The sequence below is a fragment of the Symsagittifera roscoffensis genome, chromosome 7, assembly GCF_963678635.1.
Source record: "Symsagittifera roscoffensis chromosome 7, txSymRosc1.1, whole genome shotgun sequence".
Classification (NCBI taxonomy): Eukaryota; Metazoa; Xenacoelomorpha; order Acoela; family Convolutidae; genus Symsagittifera; species Symsagittifera roscoffensis.
Genome location: NC_087068.1, coordinates 13,991,250 through 14,015,170, shown reverse-complemented (window position 1 = coordinate 14,015,170; position 23,921 = coordinate 13,991,250). Strand labels below are relative to the sequence as shown.

General features: G+C 33.6%; 2 protein-coding genes across 2 annotated transcripts in view; both read right to left on the bottom strand.

Moving 5' to 3' along the window:
* Positions 1-23,921, bottom strand: part of LOC134852140 (uncharacterized) — a 487,803-nt gene that overhangs the window by 344,137 nt on the left and 119,745 nt on the right. The gene's annotated exons all lie outside the window — the stretch shown is intronic.
* On the bottom strand, positions 3,601-22,016 carry LOC134851571 (uncharacterized; the record flags this gene model as incomplete). The annotated part of the gene is given in 8 exon segments (XM_063867714.1): positions 3,601-3,765; positions 7,958-8,054; positions 8,505-8,528; positions 9,613-9,834; positions 10,174-10,354; positions 13,216-13,321; positions 15,726-15,913; positions 21,458-22,016. Coding segments are annotated over 8 exon segments (1,221 nt in total), but the record flags the coding sequence as incomplete, so codon positions are not given.

Sequence of the window (23,921 nt, the reverse complement as noted above, 5' to 3'; positions counted from 1 at the left end):
AGATGCATTTGTTTACAAAAAATCACGATCAAATCTAGAAACAATCCGTAGATAATTTGTATGCGCAGCAGCTATAATTTAAAAGGTCTTCTTCGAAGCAAGCCTAGTTTAGATAAATGTTTGGGTACCAACCAGGTTATATTTCATACTTCATTTAAATTCAGTCAATTAGTTCAAAAAATTCTTAAAGTTTTCGGTTCTCAGTTTGAATATTTGCCATTTGGATTACAATTACTTTCGTCCGGAAAGCCGCGAGTCCGGAAAGCCGCGAGAGTTTTTTTTAGTCGCGCCCTCTCCGTCTTGGTCGCGAAAGTTTGAAAATTTCAAGTATGGGTCGCAATTTTTCGGTCGCGCCATCCTCGTTTCGGTCGCTTGTGGTCGCTTAAGTCTGGAAAAGTCAAGTTTTGGTCGCGAAGGTCTAGAAATGCCAAAAATTTGTCGCGAAATTCTGGACTTGAGTCTGGGACCTTGACCTGTGGGTTGATATATAGGGGGTTAAAAGACGCAAGAATATCAGAAAGGAAACCCTGTAACATTAGTGAATGAATGATTCAACTTTTTTGCAGTAACAACTACTGATTCAAGGCTGTTTTTTTTTGCAATAACAGGCATTGGTTCGATGCGGCTTTTTAGTTGTAGAGAATGATTCAGGTTTGTTGTTTTTACAATACTAGAGACTGATTCAAGGCTGTTTTTTCTATGATTAGTCCGTATATTTTGAAATAATAAAGAGTGATTCAAGGCTGTTTTTTACAACATTAGAGATAATTTTGATCAAATTTAGAGCAAAAACATGTTCCTGTCCAATGCCTAATAGACTATTTCTCCTGTCCAGTGTCTATTTTTTTCGTTACTTGTACGCCAAAAACCGAGTACCGCATAGAAATAAAACAGATCTCAGAGAAGTGGGTAATCATTTCACAATGATGTACATATCAAAAAAGCTGATATTTCGAAGAATGTTTTTCTAAGTTTACTCTGAATAAACAAAAAACATTTCATCAAAATCCAATACTGAAAAAACTTATGAAATTTGAATCAAAGTAATTTTGCAGCAGAATTTAAATGCCCTTCGACTACAACCAATGATATGTGCTCTGAACTCGGAAACAATCAAAAATATATTCCAACCAGCGTGTCTCTTTTACACAAAAACATGGGTCTTTGGAAAATACCATACTAAAAACTAATAGTTTTGATGAGGATGATAAATCAGGGACGTGCTCGTATCAGGGCGAAACTCTGAATGATCCGGCTTGCTTTTTAAAATCTGGCTTCTATGGAGCAGTAATAACAATAAAAAATTAAATATAATAAAATAAAATGAAAAAAAAAATTTTATTTAAAATTAGAGATTTTTTGTGAAAGATTTTTGGTGCCATATAAAATACAAAGTGATAGATTTCACTCTATCAAGGCACATAAGCTTCCTTCAACCAACTTGGAACGCTTTCTAAGACAGATTAAATCTCCGCTTCAGTGTTCATAGCGCGAAATGTGTCGTTAATTAGCCACAATGGCAGTCTTTAAGCGCTCATAACTTTACGAATAGTGATCACAGATGCAACGTTTTTCAAATTTAATCTCAAGATAACAATACCTTTTCATGGTCTAAAAAAAATTGTCTGAAGAAACAACAAACACCCTTAGCACAAATATTCTGTTATTTTTGTCGAATAACAAGTTATACGAACGATTTATTGATTAGAGGCAGTAGAAATGACATTGCACTAGAATGTTAATGTCTTTCATAATATGCCTCTGTTAATTTTGAAGTTAATAATGCAGCAGAGGAACCCGCAGTGAAAAAATGGATAAAGTTTGTTTATTCGTAGAAAATATCCAGATTTCAGATCTGTTGTAATTTTATGCAGTAAAATTTTGAACATGTAGTTTTAATAATCAATTAAAATGCATTGTTTTCTGCAAAAGTTTTATACTTTAGTTCTTCATTGTATTATCCTTGCCAAAACACTCTAAAACTGTTTTTTTTCTGTATCAAATTTTATGCATACTATAAACAGATAATACACACATTATCTACAGCTGATCTACAGATTATCTACAGATTATTTACAAATTATCTACAGAATATATACTGATTGTATGCAATATATATACAAATTTTATACAGACAATATACATATTAAATGGAGATTAAATACTGATTTTCTCTTTATTCTCGCCAATCAGATAGAACAAGTATGTTGAAATAAAATTATAATGTAGGCTTTTTTGAAATTTTTGTAGTGATGTTTGATCTGAAAAAAAAAAATAAGTTTCCTATTGTGTAGATAAATTGTAGCAGAAAGTAAAATTGCCGTATGTTATATTCAAAACAAACTTTTATAGATGTTTTTCTCACAAAATTGCGCTGATTTGGTTGATCTTTTGAATGGCATTTGAAAAAGTTTTGCACAAATGTCTTTTTTTACCGCGGAAACCCTTAGATTGCAGAACCTTAGAGGGATCTCTTGACACCTGTAGTTTGCGGTAACCAATTTTCCTCAAGTGAGTTCAGCTCACTATAAAACTGAGGAAAATTATTCCTGATTGCAAGTTTTTGTTGAATTTGTCGAAAAAATGATTAATTTAAACTTTGAATGGTCAAAACTTAAATTTTTATGATCCCTATAATTCTTAGGCATTATAATCAATTTGATAGAGATTTTATACAGATTATATACAGATTATCTACAGTTTATTAACAAGTTATATTGTATAAAGATTATATACTGACTATATGCAGATTATCTACAAAGTATCTACATTTTTTACACAATAGAAAAATTGATTATATTGGAACTAATATCCATATATTTTTTGGGGAAAAAATTGACTCTATCAGTACAGAATCGATTATCGTTCAAAAAATGGTTGTAGATAAATCAAATCGATTTCTTTCTTACGTTAATCTGTAGATTTTTCAGTGTATAGTCAATTTTTATCAATTTTTTGTCACTGCGGGAAGTAGAATTGCATATTCGGCTCACAAGGTTCATGCTAAGTAAATGCTAGTTTGAGAAATAAAGTATCTTGAACTAGTAGATGAGTCAAATGGGTTCTTCCATATTGGCATGTCACTTGAACTAGATACCAAACTGAAAAAAAATTAATTATTCCGATTTAAATTGAGTCCGACTAATTTAGCTAAAATTGCATTGGTAATTTAAAAAAATTTGTTTATACTTGACAATGCGTATGGGGCATGTCAAATAATTTGAAAACGAATTCAAAACCTTTGAATCTGATACGAGATGTCTGGTTTGATTTTTGATTAATACAATCGACTTTAGCTTTTCTCGCCACTTTAGCTTTTCTCGCCAGCTCACGTTTTTCTCGCCATTTCCCTATTCTTTTTTTTGAGAGTGCATTTTTTTATCTGTCAGCAGATGAGTTTATTTTGAACTCAAAAAGTACACATATACCTAATAAAAGCGTTCATAAACATAAATACGTATGAAAGCGCATCTGTAGTTATTAGAGCATTTTAAGGCTTTTTCCTGAAAAAAAAAACACAATAAAAAAATCACCAAGACCTATGTAAGAGTGTTACTACGTTCATCAACTTCTTAAAAAATGCTACAAACTTACATGTACAATCATGTGATGGAATGAGACGACGGCGTAGCTGAGGACATCTCTAGATTCATACTTCTGTTTGAGCAACTGCATGCACAGCGTCACAGTCCCATTGCCCTGTGCCAGCAACCTCCCGTTCACGTGACTGTAGTTGACACAGTCTGACATTGGGGTGGTGTCTACCTAACAAAAACAAACAGGGTGGGTTAATAACCTCCATAAAACGGGTTGACCTCCATACAGTAAAAATGTTAGTCATTTATTTTCATAAAAAGAGCTTATCAAAATTGCTAGTCAAAGTTCGGCGCTTTTAGAAAAATACTAGGTTCGGTTGTCAAAAGTGGATGTATTAAAAAAAATGTTAAAAATGGGGCCCTTTGATTCGTCAGGGGGTGGAATTTATGAGAAGGTAGGGAAGGGAGGGCTTCCGCCCCTCCTCCTAAACCCTCTTATAAAAAATCCAGAAGCAAAACTTGGTAAAATAAATATGAGGACATTCAAAGATGTTAAGATGTTAACTTTTAAATAACGAGAATTAAACTGATATTAGTGAATAAATCATACTTTCATTTTGTGGAAATGAGCAGTTCAAACCATTTCGTACCTTGAGAATTGCATGATAATCGTTTTCTCAAATAAATAAATTATCTTTTTTTTCTGAATACCATAAAAAGCAGACTTAAGTATGCATAATTTGACTATCTGTACTCAAACTGCTTGCGAAGACAATAAAAACCTATCAAAAGATGGTTGTTTCATTAAAAAAATGATGCTGTTTATACATTTTCAAACAAAAAAAATTGTATAGCAAGTTTTTCTGTAAAAGAAAAAACAAAACAAAAAAATTTTGAAACCGTGAAGCAGAAGAAGTAAGTTAAGTAAATAAAAAGCGAATTTTGAGAAAAGCACAAAATTTAGAAAAAAATTTTCTGTTTGATTCCAGAAAAACAAACAATATTAGTTTTCATTTACTTAATTTGAAACAAATGGAAAGAGACTATCAGGTTTTGCGACCTGTTTTTAATCCCCTTAAGAGAGCAGTAACTTTCGGTAATCAAAACGATATATTAAGAAAAAAAACAGACTTGTTCAAACATTGTATACAGACAAAAAAAGTTTTAAGCAATCAATGGAATTAAACAGACAATGAATTACGCATGAAAAAACGACTGATTTGAAAAAGCAGAGAAAATTTTTTTTTCCACTGGAAAGAAAAAGAATTTAAAATCTCCATGTCAACATCTTGCTTTAGTTCAAATATTCAATTGAAACATTAGAATTAGAAATTCCGTATCGCCAAAATATGTTTTCGAAAAATATATTATTGAGCTAATTAATAACCGAGATATTTTTAAAATGGATTGAGCTGTTTTATGAAACTTTAACAAAATTTAAAATAATCATTACTTCTAATTCAACCATTGAATTAAGCAATACTCATAATCTGTGTTTCAAGCCTTACAACGATTCTTTTGTTTTCGTAACTTCAAATTGAGGACTCTTGCTCTGTTTTCTCTGTTTAAACCCTGAAGCTATTTTGTAGTTCCTTGTTTGTTGACATTGACTTGAAACTAATTTTTCACGGGTCGCTTTGTCAGGTTTCCGCAAAAACGGCTAATCAGGTGTTTTAGATGAATTCCTTTGATTTTAGTGATTTTAGCTCACATTGAGGAAAAACACTGTGAAAAATATCGATGCTATTTGTAATCTTTTTGTGCAAAAAATAACAATACCTGTTTTACTGCTACTTCTCGTCAGCTTATTAGCAGTGAGCCAACTACCTAACGTATTCAATTCATGAAACAAAAAAATCTGTGAAGATGGTTCAGTATTTTCAGATATAGCAGTGCCATCAATGAAAAAACTTAAACGCGATTATTTGAACTAGTCAGAAATTTTGCTTATACAAGTTAGGGAAATAATGGGCCCCGAAAACTGAAAATTGTAGCTTTTCTTATCATAAATTTTCAGATCTGATAGCTTGTTAAAGAAAGAACAAAGTGGGTCCAGAGTACTGAAAGTTGTAGCTTTCCGTATCATAAAATTTTCAGATCTGATGGCTTATTAAAAAAAAACAAAGCTTGCTGTCTTTCACCTGAAATAACATATGCAGTGGAAAGATTAGTCCATGATTGAAACACTCTGTTAACAACAATTTTGTCAAATGTTTTTGTTATGCCAATGAAGACAATCTGTGTGAGGTTTTTTTCATTTTAAATTTTTTTCTCATTGTTTTCCACGAGACCAACATTTGAATGTTTCATACTTAGTTTTTCTGCAAGTTTCTTGCACGTCTGACAAAACGCTGTTTTTTTTTCAAAAAAATAATCAATTCTTTCTGCTTAATTTTTTCAAAAATTTTCTTGAAAATTCATAACAACCGTATGGAAAGATCGTTGGGGCAATCAGATTTTAACTGCTCATTTTTGCTCGATTGAATTACATTAGCATGTTTCGATTAAGTCGGTGAAATTTTTTTTTCTCAGAAGACTCATTGATTAGCAGCGTCAACAATTGTGCAAATACAGGACTCATGGACTTCATCAAATAAATTTTAATGACAAAAAATCTATCTATAGTTTGTTCTTTAGATTTGAACTTCTACTGAGCCGTTCGCTGGCCTTTGTTTGCGCTGGCACAACACTCCTAACACAAATTGAGCGCCAAATTATGTATCTTCAGAACAAATTTTGTGCAATATAACTGTTCAAATCGTGAAAAAAGTGTTCAATTGATTTCAGAGAGATTGATTTTCCTTATTCTCTCGGGAAAAAACAAAGTTTAGGTTTTGTTATATCTGATCCTGGTTAGCCAGAGAAAATTCCAGACCAATCAAGTACCCAGTCGGATAATTTTGTGATTTTTTCTTTCAAGAAAAGTTTATCAAATAACTTTTTTTTAGATATGCGTGTCTTAACCAGTTAGCCAAATAAAATCTCAGCCTTACTGCAGAAAATGACTGCTCAAAAATCTTAATTCCTCTAACGTTGAAACCATTCTTCCACGAGGAAAAGAACCAACAATGTTCATCACGGAGATCCGCTGTTGTGGCCCTGCTAATTCTATAATTTTTTGAGGAAAATTTCAGGCAATTTCAGGTTAGAAGTCAATTATCTGTCAAAAAACATTTCTCTCGGTCTGATTTGATTTAATGTTAGCAAAGTTAATAAAACGGTGCTAATTTTCGCAAATCTTCGCAAAAGTTACCACGCCAAGCTCCTGTGCTTTTTATGAAAACTCAAAGGCAAGTGGTACAACTTTGCGCTTCATTGTGAAATCGAACTTGCCATCCTTATGAACGATATCGCAAAAGTAACGAAGAACTAAATTACTTTTTTGGGAACATTTCGAAATTAGGAAATTTATGCAATCGAAAGTTCATTTTTTTTGTATGATAGTTTGCTCTATAAATCGCCACAAAAATAAACTGGCATTGAAAACACAGTTTAAAACATGGAAACTTCGACTTTCTTTTCTCATACTGAGTTCTTAGATATCAAAAAGCAAAAAGGCGGAGCAAATCTAAAGGAGCAAATGGAGCAAGATCATGATGTTTAATCAGAGCAAAAATATTATTGAGCCAATGTTTACATTACTTTAATGGAAATCTATCATCTGTACTTTATGAAGAGTGCGGGGTTGGTTTTTAAAAAAGTCCAAGAAATGTTAAACCCTTTCTTTTTTTTGTGAAATTTTCGTTATTTTTTCAGAATTGAAAACAATTCAAGAGACATTATAAGGCAGTCAGAACAATTCTGATAAGAGCAGTCTTAGAGTGATTTCTGTCATTATCCTCATGTTTTTGTTCACACCGCGCAATGGGAAGGAACTTATTCAATCGGGTGTTTTCTGATGCATTGCGATGCCCACCTTTTTGAATATCATGTTGATGCCATTTCAATCGAAATAATATGAAACATTGTAAAAACGCTTTTTATATTTGAGAAAACATTAAGTTCTATTTCAATTTCAGAAAGATATCATTTGCAGAAAAACACTTCACATTTTGATATTTTAAAAGTAATCAAACTTCAAACGTATTACTTATATGATTCGTTATTATATATTCGTAAGTTTTCTAAAAAAAGTGTTTTTTCGAATTTTTCCTTCTCCCTCCCCTCCTCCTTCGACCCTCGCAAAAAACAAATCATAAAAAAATGTTTTTCTTTCTTGTTTCTTGGATTTTGTAGGATAAATATGTGGTTGAACATTTTCTGAGCAATCGGCCAGTCTTGATAAAAACTGTTTCCATTCAAACGCAATCAGTTTATCATCAGAACAGGTGTTTGGTTCAACAGGTAAACAAGATTTTACATCGGAACTTTATCTCATTCGGTTTCGTCAATATGTCATTTGATGCTCTTTTATGGCTAACCTTTGTTTCATCGGTCGGAACCATTTGATTCAGAGTCAGACGTAGTCGTTGTCCAAAGGCATTTGTCGTCACTTTCCCCTTGAACTCTCCCAATAGCCTAGTGCAATCAAAGTTGCTTTTTTGCAAAAAAAATTGTTGATTTTCATATAATTTATTTGAAGAAATGCCTTTTTTTTGATAAAAACTATGATTCTTTCTGATAAAATTTTTCAAAGATGTGAGTTTTTGGACTTTGTCAACTCCCAGTTTTGTTTCGATTTTCCTTAAGTCATACTGAAAGCAAAGTAATCATACTTAAAAATTAGATTAATCGTTAAAAAGTCGTAAAAAATTTTTCTGAAAACACTTTCCACGTCTCTATTAAAATTGATATAGCAGATTTGAATCTTTCAATCCTTATAATTTTATTGAAAAACATTATTTAAAAATAACTTGAGTGTTAAGCCCCCTTATCCAAAAACTTGCTAACTTGCAAATTTTGCAATCTTGTCGTGACCGTTTCATTTGTATTCAACGTGATAAGTTGTAATTTTACTGTTTAACTTACGGAACATTGAGAAACGACTTGACACTGAAGAAAAATTGAGCCACCATTATGGTAATTATTAAAATTTTACGCACTCGCGCGTAAAACTGGAAACAAGGATAACTGATTGCTCTACAAGGGCTAGCAGAGGCGGATCTGGGGGTTTCTTGATGCGGTAATTCCAAAAATTTCAGACATTTTATTGAATTTTATGGGTCGACCAAATTGATTATCCCCCGAGATCTCCCAAAACACTGTAAATACCCTAATTTATTGAAATTTATCTTTTTTTGCTACCTTTTTTGGAAGGTTATGACCAGAAAATGCGGTTTGTTGTAACGCGAGCTCGCGCATCAAAATTATTACGTACAAGTACGCCGCTTACAGAAAAGATGTTGGGTTGTTCCGCCGAAAATGGGTGTCGTTAAATAGATGATCTATTTTTGAGTGGCGAGAGGTCGAATTCCTGATTTCCCTTAACCCTTCTCTTTGTGCAAGTATCACAAAACTTTCCGACCAACGTCATCTTTCAAACGATCAGGAAAAATATGATAAAATAAATTTAAAAATAGTTTTTCATTAAAACAGTTTTTCTTAAAAAAGCGGCGAGGTTGAACCTTAAGCTCAAGTTCTTGTGACTAAATGCGAAAACACAGTTTGAATAAAGTATTAATTTTAATTTAATAAACTTGCTTAATTCAACTTGGTTGAATAACTGATTGGCGCCCTGTGATTGACACCATATCCAGTGTAAAAAGCAAAAATTTTTTTCTCAACACTGCAAATACAACTCTAAAATCTTTCTTCTAAGCATTTTAAAATAAATTCAGAGCTGAAAATATTGCAAAAAATTAACTTAGTTAAATATTAACTTTTTTAAAAAACTATAGACCTTTTTTTCAATTGTGGCTCAGTTTTTTTTTTTGATTTCGAAGTTTAAAAGGTTTTGGATTTTTTTTCAATTTCAAGTTTCTTCTGATTTTTTAGATGGCCTATTCGGTTACTATGGTCGGAAACTTCTGTGCTAATTTCTGTGCCCCTCATGCACAGCAACCAGTTAATCTTATCAGATGTTCAACTATTTCTATTCGAGTGTGGTTCAATTTTGGTGTCGAAAATGTGCCATTACTGTTCTGCCGAGTCGACCGCCTTGTACTCTCTGCCCTCCAAAAAGAGACACCTGTCCATTTTGGGCTCACTGTTGTTGTTGTTGTTGCTTCCTGACCCGGTGGGTTGCTGCATGTCCCGATGGAGGGTGAGGAGGAAAACCCTCTGGTGCTTGGAGTCCCACTGGGCCCAGATGAATCCACCCACCGGGCTCAAATTGGGAGGCGACGGGATGCGATGGTACCTGGAAATGAAATCAGCTGAAGTTCGCTGACTAAAAACATAGTCTAAAATTGCAATATTCGCTGAATATAAACATGGAAGGAATTAAAATACCATCTAAAAATATAGACTTAAGTTACAATATCAACTGAAGACTTCGAAGTAGAGTTAAAACATCAACAGATATCATTGATTGAAAAAGTAACACTGTCTTAAAATCTGGACTATAGTCACAACATCAACTAACAATCGAATGTAGAGAACCCACAGCGACGGAGCTGTTAACTTTGGGAGTTTAAAAATTTCTTGATGTTTTCCAAACCTGGTTTCGTTTTAGAAAGATGAATAAAATCTGAAGGACCTGTTTTTGAGAATGCGGCACTGGTTGATTGCGTAATCTGTATTGTAGATGTGTTCACAGCTGACTTTGTACAAGTGCAGGTCAACTCCTAGCACCATCACTAGCAGATAGAACACTGGATTCGGGTTCCGCCTCATGGTCGCTCCAACCCCCCCACTCTCCTGGCGACGCAGAAAGTGGGCTGAAACGACATAAAAGGTTTGTTTGGGGGTCTTATCTCAAACTACAATAAAAAACAAAAAAAAATTCCCTTGCTTGTTCTACGGTATATAGAACTCATATTTTCTCAATGAAAAATCAACAAAAATGGCGTATTAACAGTTGCAATGTTCATGAAAAAAGTCAATTTGTTTCAGATTTTATTCGAATTTTTGTTTTGTGAAAGAAATGCGACTTATTGTGCAAACCAAAGTATATTCAACAGATGATTGAGAAAATTTCAATTATTTTCGAGAGACCAAACAATGACTGATTTATTTAAAAAAATAAACTTTCGAGTTTTCAAAACGAAGACATAAATCTTTTTCATTATATCTGCAAATCTTTTTGCAAGAAAAAACTATATTCTTGCTTTTTTCGTGGGATTCTTGCAATATTTGAATTCCATTTATAAAGTGTAAGCTAAGTTTTGCTTTCTACCACAACAATATTTTGTTTTAATAGCTGCTTTTGGTATTGTCTTCGCTTTTGAAAGTTTCTGCTAATCTTATCAAACTAATCACCAAAATCTCACAGCGGACATAACGACTAGATTATGCTTCCCCTTTGAAACAATGCCCAAATGCATGCAGAGCCAATATTCTTAAAGGTGAACATCACATTTAAAAAATGTTTTAAAACAGTTTTCAGAACTAAATAAAAAAATAATTGATTCAGTTAATCAGAATTTTTTAATGCCAACAAGTCTGCTTGTATCAGGACAAAGCTCTTAATGTTCTGAATGTCCAAAACTGGTCTCGAATTGTGTTTGATTAACATTACGAGGTCAAACTGTGCACTAGATAGGCGCACAATTTTGTGTCTGTAGGTTCCTGGATTCCAGAAACAAGTCTTTAAACATGTTCCAAAATGTAAGTGGATTCCCCATACAAAAATTCAGTGGATTCCGCGGACAAATAGCTGTAACGTAAATTTTGTAGGCACATTCATTTGGTTGCGGATTCCGCAACGAGCAAATATAGGTAGTTGTTCCGGATTCCGCAAATGTAAGCGGATTCCGCAAATGTAAGTGGATTCCGCAAATTTATGCTGATTCCGCTTACAATTTGCGGGTTCCACTTACAGTTGCGAATTGCGCGCCAGCTTAAGTCTACTAAGCACATATAATAGTATTTGTTCATGAATTTCACAAACTGATTCCGGATTCCAAACATTTTGTTGCGGATTCCGCAAAGTTATCTGTTTTTGGAGCGATTTTGAGCTACACAATGTTTTAGCTATTTGTCTGTGGAATCCAAAACAGCAGCTAAGATCAAAGAAAAATAGCATTGATGGGGATTCCGAGACAAATTTGGTTTTTTCCTGTTGTGGAATCCGCTTACAAATCGCAAAATGCACAGTTTGGCCTCGTAATGAAAGAAATATTGACAAACAAGGAATTTTAAGCTGAATTTCGAGAATTGCGCATTAAGTTAACCAGACTGCTCGTATCAGGGTGAAGCGCTGAATGATCCGACTGCCTTTTAAGGTATATGCAGCAATAATTACATGAAAAAATTAAATGAAACCAAATTGTGGAAAATAAGATGGCTGTTTCTAGCCAAACTGGATGTGATTTAGCATACCACGTGAAAAATCTAGACGCAAAAAAAGAGCTGCGTTCATTAAAATAACTCTGGAATGTCTGGAATGGAAAAAAATGGAAATGCTTAGACGACGACCACTTTTTTTTTATTTGATAAATAGCTGATTTGCGTTTTAACGAAATCGTAAATAAAAAACTAAACCCTCGCCCTGAAAATTTGAAGAGTCCCGTCCTTAATGCTATTTTAGACTCCATTGACGATAAGTTTGAGGGGAAAGCAAGAACCAAAAACACAATTTTTTTTTATTAAGTTACCAGATTTTTCCTTAAAAAAGTCTGTTGCTCAATTTTGTCTTATTTCTTGGTTTTTAGATTTTTTAAAAAGCAGGAAAACTCAGAAAACTCTTTTGAGTGGCCGAAAAAAGATGAAATCATTGAAAAAAAAGCTCAACCCTTGGTCAAAAAAAATCAGGTACCACAAATAATCATCGGAATGGGTCGAGTGATATATCATTCGACCCTTTTAGTCGTGATTCAAACGAAATTAAATTTTTTTCACAGTGTCGAGAAAAACCGGTTTGAAATTTTTGATTTGTGGTCTAATTTGGAGCGAATAAGGTGACCGTGTAGGCTTACAATTACTCATTTAAGCTTAATTTAAGCCGCGAAAACGTAGTTTTACTCAAGTAAAGGTAGTTTTAAGAGTTTTCTAGCGCAACTTTGGGAATCAAAAAAATTAAAACTTATAAAAAAAATTGAAAAAGTTTTTTTTTGTTTTTTTTTCAGTCATTTTTCTATAAAACTGTTTTTCCAATTGACCTATTTTAGTATCAATCTCAAATATGCCTAACTTTTATTTTTTTTGTTCAGATGTTTTATCACAACATGCAGAAAAAAACGATACCAATTTGAAAAAAAAAGCACAATAACTGGCTATCGTTGTTCATTTTTTGAGTTTGAACCTTGCTGGAAAATTTATTTATCTCCAAATTATTTATCCGCCATTCATTTTAAATCCAACTTAACACAGAAAAGTCGAGGAATACATACGAAGGTCTTTAAATTGCTATCTATCTCTTTTACAGCCGACAATAAAAATTGCAGTTTGCGTTTTTTTTACTATTCACACCCAAATTAATAACAGCCCATCGTTTACCGATGTACGAAACGTTCAATTATAATTTTGCAATGCATTTAGTTTCAGCCAATCAAATTCAAGATATATCATTTCCATTTTTATTTGATATTTGCGAAACTGGGCGGAATAATTTAAAAAGACTGTTCCAGTTGTGACTGACTTTTGACAAGTGAGGAAGTGGCAGATGACGAGGCACTACTGTTTCCACTGTTGAGGTTGACGGAGAACCTCCTCTCAGAGTGGTTTCCGTCCAGCACCTTCAGTCGCTATTTGCACAAACAAACGCATAATCATTAGTTCATTTAAAGAGGGCACATCAATCGCCCCTCACTTTGACTTGAAAATGCCACACATGCGCCTGCATATTATTCTTGCATGTCTGCAAATAGTAGAAACCCAAAACGGAAGTTTTCGTCACTAACTCGCGATTAGAGTTTATTGGGTATTTCATCATCATCGTCGGCCAAAATAATCCATTTCGGAACGAGCAGTCGGGTAAAATTGTTACTGAATAGCAAAAACTAAATCTAAAATGTGGAATCTGAGTTTTGCAATTAAACCTGAACGCATTCTTTCTCCTTCGAAAAATCGTAAGCTGCTGCAAATTGAACAGCCCGGGTCGAGATCCCGCTCAAAAACCGCTCAAGATATGAGCGGTTTGAGCGGTTTTTCAGCAAGATTTGAGCGGTTTGAGAAGTTTGGGCGGTTTGGGCGTTTCTTTTGGAAAAACCGCTCAAACCGCTCAAATCTTGCTTAGAAAACCGCTCAAAAACCGCTCATTTCTTGCGGTGATTTTTGAACGGTTTTTCAAGCAAGATTTGAGCGGTTTTTGAGCGGTTTTCGAGCGGTCTTTTATTGAAAACCGATTAAAATCAACAAAAAGGCCTGGAAAAGTAATGTGACCCCGGGTTGACATCCATAAATCGAAAATGCTTATTTTAAATTTCCCCACACCGAAAAAGCTTATCATACAATTGCCTGCATCAAATGTATGGAAAAATGCTAATCATACAATTTTCATACAATTTCAAAAAACCATTGAAAAAAGATTCAATCTAGTTTCTCCGGCTATTTGAAGCAAATACAACAGTCTGGTGATGAAAAATAACTACGTTTATGTTTTTTTTGAAAAAAAAATGGTTATCATACAATTTCCATATATGAAAATTGTATGATAACCATTTTTTCATGAAAGGCAAGATTTTTTAGAAATTGTTCAAACTTGTTTATAAACAAATTTGAATTGTTTAAGAGTGCTTTTGCTCAATTTAAAGGACATTGCTCATCAAAAACGAAAATTTAATTTGAAGCTAAAAAATATTTATCATACAATTTGCATATATGAAAATTGTATGATAACAATTTTTTCATAAAAGGCAAGATGTTCAGAATAATGTTAAAACTTGTTTTTAATCAAACTTAAAGTAATTAAGAGTGCTTTTGCTCAATTTAAAACACCTTGCTTATCAAAAACGAGGTTTTAAAACCAGGTTTTTTGCTCAGTTTGAATCGTCACAAATTGTTAGCTTACGACGAGTAAAACTGAGATCTCGAAGATCGGAGCCACACAGTTCTTCTTCTCCGAAAATGACTCGGGGTAGCTTGAAGTTAAGTTTAGGTTAAGATTAGGGTTTCTTAAGAATAATTTCACAATTTTTGGAAAACAGAATTGAAAAAAAAAAAAAAAAAACCAAATTTCTAGCCACAACAATTCTCTTTGGATCAATTCTCTTTGGATGAGCGGTTTGAGTGGTTTTCCAGCAAGTTTTGAGCGGTTTGAGCGGTCCGGGCGGTTTTTTGGAAAAATTGCTCAAACCGCTCAAATCTTGCTTAAAAACCGCTCAAAAACCGCTCATTTCTTGCGGTGGTTTTTGAACGGTTTTTCAAGCAAAATTTGAGCTGTTTTTAAGCGGTTTTTGAGCGGTCTTATGAAAAAAAACTGATTCAAACCATCAAAAAGCCTGGAAAGGTAAAGGGGCCCCCGGTTGACATCCATAAACCGCAAATGCTTATTTTAAATTTCCCCACACCGAAAAAGCTTATCATACAATTGCCTGCATCAAATGTATGGAAAAATGCTAATCATAAAAATTTCATACAATTTCAAAAAACCATTGAAAAAAGATTCAATCTAGTTTCTCAGGCTATTTGAACCAAATACAACAATCTGGTGATGAAAAATAACTACGTTTATTTTGTTTTGGAAAAAAAATGGTTATCATACAATTTCCATATCTTTTCTATTTCCGTTCAAATCTTGCGCGGTTTTTGAGCGGATTTTTTTAGATAAAACCGTTCAAAAACCGCTCAAACCGCTCATCTTGCTTCAAATTAGGTGAAAAATCTCGACTCGGGAGTTCAAAGACACTCAGAATTTGGCAGAGTTGTCATAAAACACCAAGAAATACGGTAGTGGTTTTATCCTTAAGTGAAAGGACCAATATACGAGCTGTTCAACTCATTAAAGAAGAACCCCTGTTAGCTCCTCGAGACCTATGTGCAAACTTTTCTGGTTATGATTCTGGGCTGGGATGTGGTGCATCGCACGCAACCAACGAGCACGGGTCACTGTGGGCCTCGAACCACCAACCTCTGGTTTGAGAGACGGATAGCCTTTTTAGCATCGTTCCACAATACAAAAATACCCAAAATGCTTTAAAACAAAGTTACGTCAATGAGGTCGACGAAGTAGACAGTCTCTCCTGCGATTTGTCTGCTGTAGACGAGAGAGAGCAGTTGCAGCTGTCTCCCATCCACAGACATGTGCACAATGTCCAGACACCCCGGCAGCTGACACAGCACCACGACACCTCCGCCCGGATTGCCGCCGGCACACCCAGCTGGGCCAGAGGAACCCGCTACAGAACAGACACTTCATTCTCAAAAGTGTTAACGTGTTTTCACATGAGCATTGCTCATATGCGTTAATTTTCTAGTGAAACACATGAATATCACAAGATTATTGCTCCAACCATTCAAAATGGGGAAAAACTTTGTTTTCGCGTGTGTTATAGTTTTTTTGGTTTTCCACGCAAAATCAGGTACCACAAATAATCGTCGGAAAGTGTCGATTGATATATCATATAAAAACCCTCGTGATTTTAACGACATTAATAAACTTTGAAAAAGTTTTTGATTTTTGTCTTTCTTCGAGCGAATAAGGTGAGCGAGCAGGCTTAAAATAGCTTATTTACGCTTAATTTAAGCCCTGAAAACTTAGTTTTGCTCGAGTAAAGTTAATTTTTTGAGTTTTTTTGTGCCATTTTGGCAATCAAAAACTTTCAAAATTTCTTTGTCAAAATTCAAAAAATTTTGCAAAACAAAAGTTTTTTTTTCGTTTTTCTATTCTTGATTTTACAAATACTGTTTTCCAATGAACCTATTTTATTATGACTTTCTAATAAGCCTAAGTTCTAGGGAAAAAATTTTTTGTATTTTTGAGACTATGATCGGAAGCTCTTGTGCTATCTGCACAGTAACCCGCTATCATTGTTTGCACTGAAACTGCAATGAAAGTGCTTTGCTCCGTTCAATGGATCAATTACGACGAAATTTTTACAAAATACATATGTTTGTGACAAGTCTTTAGCATCAGAAGTAATGCTAAATCTTTTCAGAACAACCGACGTAAAAGTCAAATAACTGCAATGAAAGTGCTTTGCTCCGTTCAATGGATCAATTACGACGAAATTTTTAAAAAATACATATGTTTGTGACAAGTCTTTAGCATCAGAAGTAATGCTAAATCTTTTCAGAACAACGGACGTAAAAGTCAAATAACTGCAATGAAAGTGCTTTGCTCCGTTCAATGGATCAATTACGACGAAATTTTAAAAAAATACATATGTTTGTGACAAGTCTTTAGCATCAGAAGTAATGCTAAATCTTTTCAGAACAACGGACGTAAAAGTCAAAGAACTGCAATGAAAGCGCTTTGCTCCGTTCAATGGATCAATTACGACGAAATTTTTAAAAAATACATATATTTGTGACAAGTCTTTAGCATCAGAAGTAATGCTAAATCTTTTCAGAACAACGGACGTAAAAGTCAAATAACTGCAATGAAAGTGCTTTGCTCCGTTCAATGGATCAATTACGACGAAATTTTAAAAAAATACATATGTTTGTGACAAGTCTTTAGCATCAGAAGTAATGCTAAATCTTTTCAGAACAACGGACGTAAAAGTCAAAGAACTGCAATGAAAGCGCTTTGCTCCGTTCAATGGATCAATTACGACGAAATTTTTAAAAAAAGACATATGTTTGTGACAAGTCTTTAGCATCAGAAGTAATGCTAAATCTTTTCAGACCAACGGACGTAAAATTCAAATAATTCTAAGGGATTTTACGTGAAATTACTATGAAAGTTGACATAGTTCAACTGCAATTACAAAACTGGGAAAAAACAAACGCATGCCTTCAAAAAAATTTTATCCAAAATTTTTTATCCCACTAAAAAATATCTTCGAAGGTTGAAAATTTTCAGCCCTTGTTTGAATCAGGACTGTACAAGCTTCAATATGATTCATCACTCGATCTACTCTGATGATTATTTTGACGCCTGATTTTGCTTAAGATCAAAATAGAAAAAAAAAACGCGAGACAAAATGTAAGAACAAAAGAAAACAAAAAATAAACACATGCGAAGTTTAAGCTCCTCGCCATTTTCAGTGGTCGAAACAACGAAAATTTATCAGAACGTAAGCAAAAAAAATCTGCTCCTATTCTTTTTTATTTCTCTTTTTCAATACTCGTTTTCTATTTTTACTCTTTTCTAATGTTTGGACAAAAGTTGCAGACCTCAACTTGAACTCTTAGACTTACCATGTATCCTGCAATGTCAAAAAAGGCTTTTCGGTGTGAACATTCTTTTTAGTTTGAAATTGAATTTAAGTGATGTCAATGCACTGCAAAAGCCTACATGCCCATGGTCTTTATTCTGTCAAACTCCAGAATATTTGGTACTTATCAATTGAGAAAATTGCTGAGAAAGTAACCAATTACAAAAAATTTTAACGAACGTTTTTTATGTACTCTTTCTCTCAATTACAAAACTTCCAGCCATCCACGTCAATATGAACTCAGCATGACTAGAATAAGCTGTAATTTTTCCAGTTTATTGGACAGCTGCAAACTGAAATTTATAAGGTCCTAAATTCGTCAACAGCTTTTCGATATAAAAACAGTAGATAACTATTAAGTTTTTTAACTCTATCGATAAAAAAATGCTAGACTAGGCTATTTTTGTAATGGAAATATTTGTTAAATCTTTTTTTTATGATTGATTATGATGCTTTCGAACTTGGTTGACTGTAATCAGAAAGCAAAAAAATGACCTCAACAAAAAAAGATATTCAGTAGAAAGAAACCTGCTTCGATATTAAAAAAAAACAAAATTGAGTCCGAGCTGTGATATCATAATAGAGAGCTATTCAAAATTTTTATCATAAGAAACAGTTAGTCAATACTAAACTGAAGAAATAGTCTCTCAATCTAGTTCTTTTGTGTTTCAATTGTCAATTGCAAAAAAAAATACATTTTTTAAAGCTTATCACACAAAAATGTAAATCAAACTATTTTAAAAAATAAAAATTTTCCACTTTGAGCGTTTCAAAGCAATAAGAAACACAATCTTTAGAACAATAGATATTTATTTTTCTTAATAAAGTGGCTTACATTTTTTCTACTTTTTTTTCAATTTGTTTCAGATAAGTAGTTGTACCAGATTGAATACCATTTTACACCGATAAATCGATTAAAAAAACGGAAATGATTTTTCCATGATATTCCGATTGAAATTATCAGGTTTTTTCAAGGGAGGGGACCAAACAGAAGGTCAATTACTAGCAAGACAGTTGGCACACATAAAACTTAACGCACCTGTTTTTGCCTACTGTCTCAACATGCTTTCAAAAAACGACAGCCAGATGAACTGGTTTTGTTGTTGAGTAAATATCACAAAAAGTTCTACCACCTTTATGTCGATAAAAACAATACACAAAAATTAATTTCTTACCTTACAAACTTTTAAAATTATTTCTTGCCATGAGGAAATGAGGGACGTCATCTAAGTTTTAAAAACTGACTTTAGTAATTTCAAAAATTGTATCGAATCATAGCATCTTCTCACTTAAAGTTATTGTTCCGGCCTTCGTAACAAAAATAACGGAATATTTGTGCTCGGGGTGGATTTTTTTTGGCTTTTTAACTGGACATTTTTGACGGGAATTTTTTATATCATTCAAAAAGTATTGTTATCCTGAGCTTAAGTTTGAAAAGATATTTCACCTGTGAAGATTTTTTGTAAAGTTATGGGGGCTTAAAGATTGTCATTTTTGGTCATTTGGGTTTATTAACGCGCAACATTTTTCGTGCTTAAAACGCGTTAGTGGAGTTTTAATCGCTCTTTAAAATTTTTCCAAATTGAATTGAGGCCAGTTATTTGGTTCATTCATCAAAAAATATGTTCAAAAATATATCACTGTGTACTTTGAATAGTTTGTAGAGGATTGATTTTCAAAAAAAATTTGAAAAACTTTCAATGTCACCCATGTTCTTAAAACGATTACAATTCCATATACTTTAAAAAGCAATCAGAGCATTCAGGGATTCGCCCTGATACGAGCAGTTTTGTCAAACTTTGCGTTTATAGATTTTTTTTAAGAAACCCCTGTACAAAAGTACATTGTAGACGCCAACGTTGCCATTTACAAATGTACTCAAACTAGAAACCGACTTCATAGTGCTCGCTGGCCGGGTCCAGACTTCCTTTTTTGATTTATGTTTCAAACTACCCAACCAATAAGGCCGAGATTTTGACCTGCGTGGCCGAAAACCTTTTTGTTTCGATAAAATTCAATCCACCTAATTTTTTTTCGACCATGTTCGACCATGCATAATTCAGTTCGATCAAGGAAATTTCAGTTTGAAAACTTAGACCCCCGCTAACTTAGAACTTTCTTCATAGAATCTTACAACTTCATACAAAATTAGGTTCAAAAATTTTACCAGATAGGGACCTTTTCTTATAAGAAAACTGTAGGATAGGAACTTTTTCAAGTTTTTTTTGCAGGTTTATGTTAAAAATCTTCAAAAAACTAGCTTAAAAGTTCTCTACTGTCTCAGAGTACAATAACGGAAACTCTTAGGCCAAACGACTATTTAGTCATATAAGTTTACTGAAAAATCCAATAACTTTATAGGGTTAATTTTTTGCTGACAACTAGAAACTTTGTCGATATATGCCTGAATTTGACTTACAGAACGTCCTCAACTATGTGACATAGTTAGTCAAAATTGATATTTTATTGTCTCTAAACCTATTTTGAATCGCCAATTACCTATAGCTAGGAGATTCATCAAAAACAAAGTAAATTTTATTTTTCGGATTTTTTTCCCCAAAATTCATACATGATAACCACTCTCTTAAAAAATTTACATGCTTAAAACTCACTAGAAAACTAAAACTTTCCAAAAATTGATTTTGATCTGTTATTGCGTCTGAAAAAACACACTTGGCGCTTTTTTGTTTTTTGGGGAAAAGTTGCTATCTCAGAAATTTTCTCATAAGAAATTTGTAAGATAGCGGAAATTTCCTACAAATCTAATAAGAAGTTCTAAAGTAGGGGAAATTTTTGTAGGGTTGTCAACCCGGACCAAAAACCGCTATTTTTAGATCAAGCTTGGCCAATCAATATATGTTTTGACTAAGTTCGAACCTGCATTCAAAATTGCTTCGTTCTGACAAAGTTAGGCCAAGCCATACTTGTTTTTGACCAACATCGACTAAGCAACATTCAGCCTAATCATTTCGATCAAAATTGGTTACATTTCAAGCAAGTTCAACCCAACAGATATATGATTCGGCCAAGTTAGACCACGTAAAAAACCAAAAATGAAAACTGAAATTAATGTGGCTATGCATAATCGTCATTGCTTTCGCTTCAGGAAAGTGTCGTAGCAAAAAAATTATGTTCTTCATTTGGAATGCTTTTTCAAAATCATAAAATTTTCTATTTTATAACGCGAGTGCCTTTTGAAACTTATGATTTAAAGGGAACCTTTGAAACTTATGATTTAGTTAGGGCAAGCAATTTTCCTCGAGTGACTGTTACTTAAGGCATAAGGAAATTCTGATAAGGAAGTTTTCCAATGAGCTGAAATTTTTGAATAAAAAATCAGAAAAGTATTTTGGAAAACATGCTTCAATTTTTTATGCTTCGACCCGGTCAATGCAGAATGATTTTTTAAACAAAAGTGACAGTTTACTATTTTGGTGCAGTTTGATGGCGCCTAGAACAAACAATGCTGGGTTGTATGTCAAAGTCAGCTATCGGTTTGAATAAAACCAACATCCTACACTAAATTAGCTACTGCTTTGATAATTAGTCATATCTAATTACCTGTAGCCATTGTATCCCGCATAGTCTGTGTCCTTGGGATGCCTTGTTTATTCTTCGTCTTCACCCTCAGCAGATAACAGCCAATGTAAGTGGCGTCATCAGTGGAGGAGTACCAGCTGAACAGAATGGTGCTGACGTCATCTTGTGCCACCAGTTTGACCTCTGACGCTTTGACCTTGTATGACTTCAAGGCATCTGCTATGTTCTGTGCACAAGGAGTTGGGTCTGTCACGAACATGCTTATTGTCAACAAAACGAGTTCACAGCGAGTAAATTATTCACGCAATGGTCTAAATAATCAACTGCTCAGCTGGAAAATCTCCACTTGCCAAGAAAAAAAGGCTCGAAAATGTTTTTTTTTGTGCAGAAAATCGTTGTAAATTTTGTCGCTGGATAGTTAGCAATTGTGTAGAGCTATTGATAATTATTTATATTGCAAAAGCTGCCATCTAAGTAAAAATTTATATCTTATTAAAAATACAGGCTCATTGTCACCTATTGACAATAAATAGATTTGCAATTTGTTGTTTTTGATTAATCTATACTCTTGGTTTTATGGTTTCTAATGTATTTCTAACTTTAAATTATTTGTTTATGGTACCAATTGGTAAATTAATTCCTTTGTTTATCTGAAACGAATATTCAAATAGAAACTTCGGTTTGTTTTATTGTATATAGTTATGATATATAGTTATGATTTGCGATGGTGATTACATATTCAAAAACCAGGATAGCCGGTTGTTGTGAATGTAGGACAGATTGTTCCGACCATGTTTAAAAAAAATGAAATTTTTCTTACTATTCTTCATTCAATTTAGTGTCGTTTTTTGTGGGTGGTGTGATAAGAGAAATATATCACACGTTTATAATAAGCGACCTGGGCAAAATTGACAGCAATATTTTCAACAAAAAAAAGAACATAAAAAATTTTTTTTTTGCACAAAATGTTTAAATTTTTTGAAAACTTTTTTATCAAGGAAGCGCTAAATAAAGCTTCCACCACTAGTTTTCAAAAATTGTTGGTTTAATTTGCCAACTTTCATCAAGTTTTATTTAAAGAAGATTACTCGATCGAGTTACTCGCTCGAAATTAGAGGAACTCTCAAAAATTTTAAGCCAGTTTTTCTCGACACTGGGACAATTTTTGTTTTAATTTTATTATGTTCGAATCATGACTGAAAGAGCTTTATTATGATATATCACTCGGATCATTCTGAAAAATAGTTGTACAAGTTTTTGCGTGGAAAACAAAAAAAAAGAGAAAAAACTAAAATACACCCGAATACAAACTTCCTCCCATTTTCAATGCTGGTCGCAGCTATAAACCTGTCATGATTTTTTAATATATTTTTTGTTTCCTTGTTTTTGTTGCTTGAATGTTTCCAGCTAAAAGACAAATATTGGTTTCAAACAATTTGATTCCATACCATTGATTCTAAACCATTTAGGATCTCTCGTCGGGTTCGTGGTTTTTTGTTCATGTTAACTAGTCCAAGTGTTTGTTTTTCCTGATTATTTTGTTCAAGACTGTGTACTTAAAAAAAAAACTGAAAAAACAAACGTCCGCAACAAGTACAACCCAAGAAAAAGGTCTGCGAACCGAGTGATTGACCAAGAATTAAACGAGAACGTTGTGAGCAACGCTTTCTAAAACGGGACGGCGCTACCTTTTATTTGCTATATATTTTAGTGTGGTTACTAATTTGAGCAATTACTGCCTAGATCTTTTGTTTTAGATTACATGTAGCACTCTACTGTTCTTGCTAGGGGTCCGCAACATTTTTCATACTGTCACAAATCTCTATGGTAAAAGTTTGCCACTAGTTTCCAGACTTTGCCGGCACCGAGCGCCCATGGGTTCTAATTGTTTATAATGGATTTCCGAGCGAAAAAAAATCCATTATAATCAATTAAATATGTAAAATTCAGACTTCGAAATTGAATATATTGCCATTATAATTGACTAATCTTGAAAAAAATAGTCCATTATAATCCATTATAATCGATTATACTCCAATAAATTTTGGCACTGAAATCGGTAATTTTTCCAAAGATAATCCATTTTAATCGATTATAGTTTATTTTATTTTTCGACTAATTTCGTTTTTTTAGCAGAAATTTAGCAATTTTTGCAGGAATTTTGCTAAATGTATGCCATGTCTTTCAATAAATGTCATATCTCAACGTCAGCCCCTCAAGTTTTTTAGCTCCCCAAATAAAGAGGGCGGGCGGCAATTTGGGGGTTGTTAATTATTAACCCCCTCTCCCAAAGTCTACCAATAAATACATCCCCCCACCCCCACCCGTGTTCAACAATAAGGGGGGGGGGCGAATGGCGGTTGCGGAAAACTGTCAGGGAGGAGCAGGGGTGGGGGATTTAAACGATTTAAACGGGGGGGGGAGGGAGGAGGATAAAGTAAGCTTGGGGGGGGGGATAAAGTAACCTGGGAAGAGGGTGCTAAAG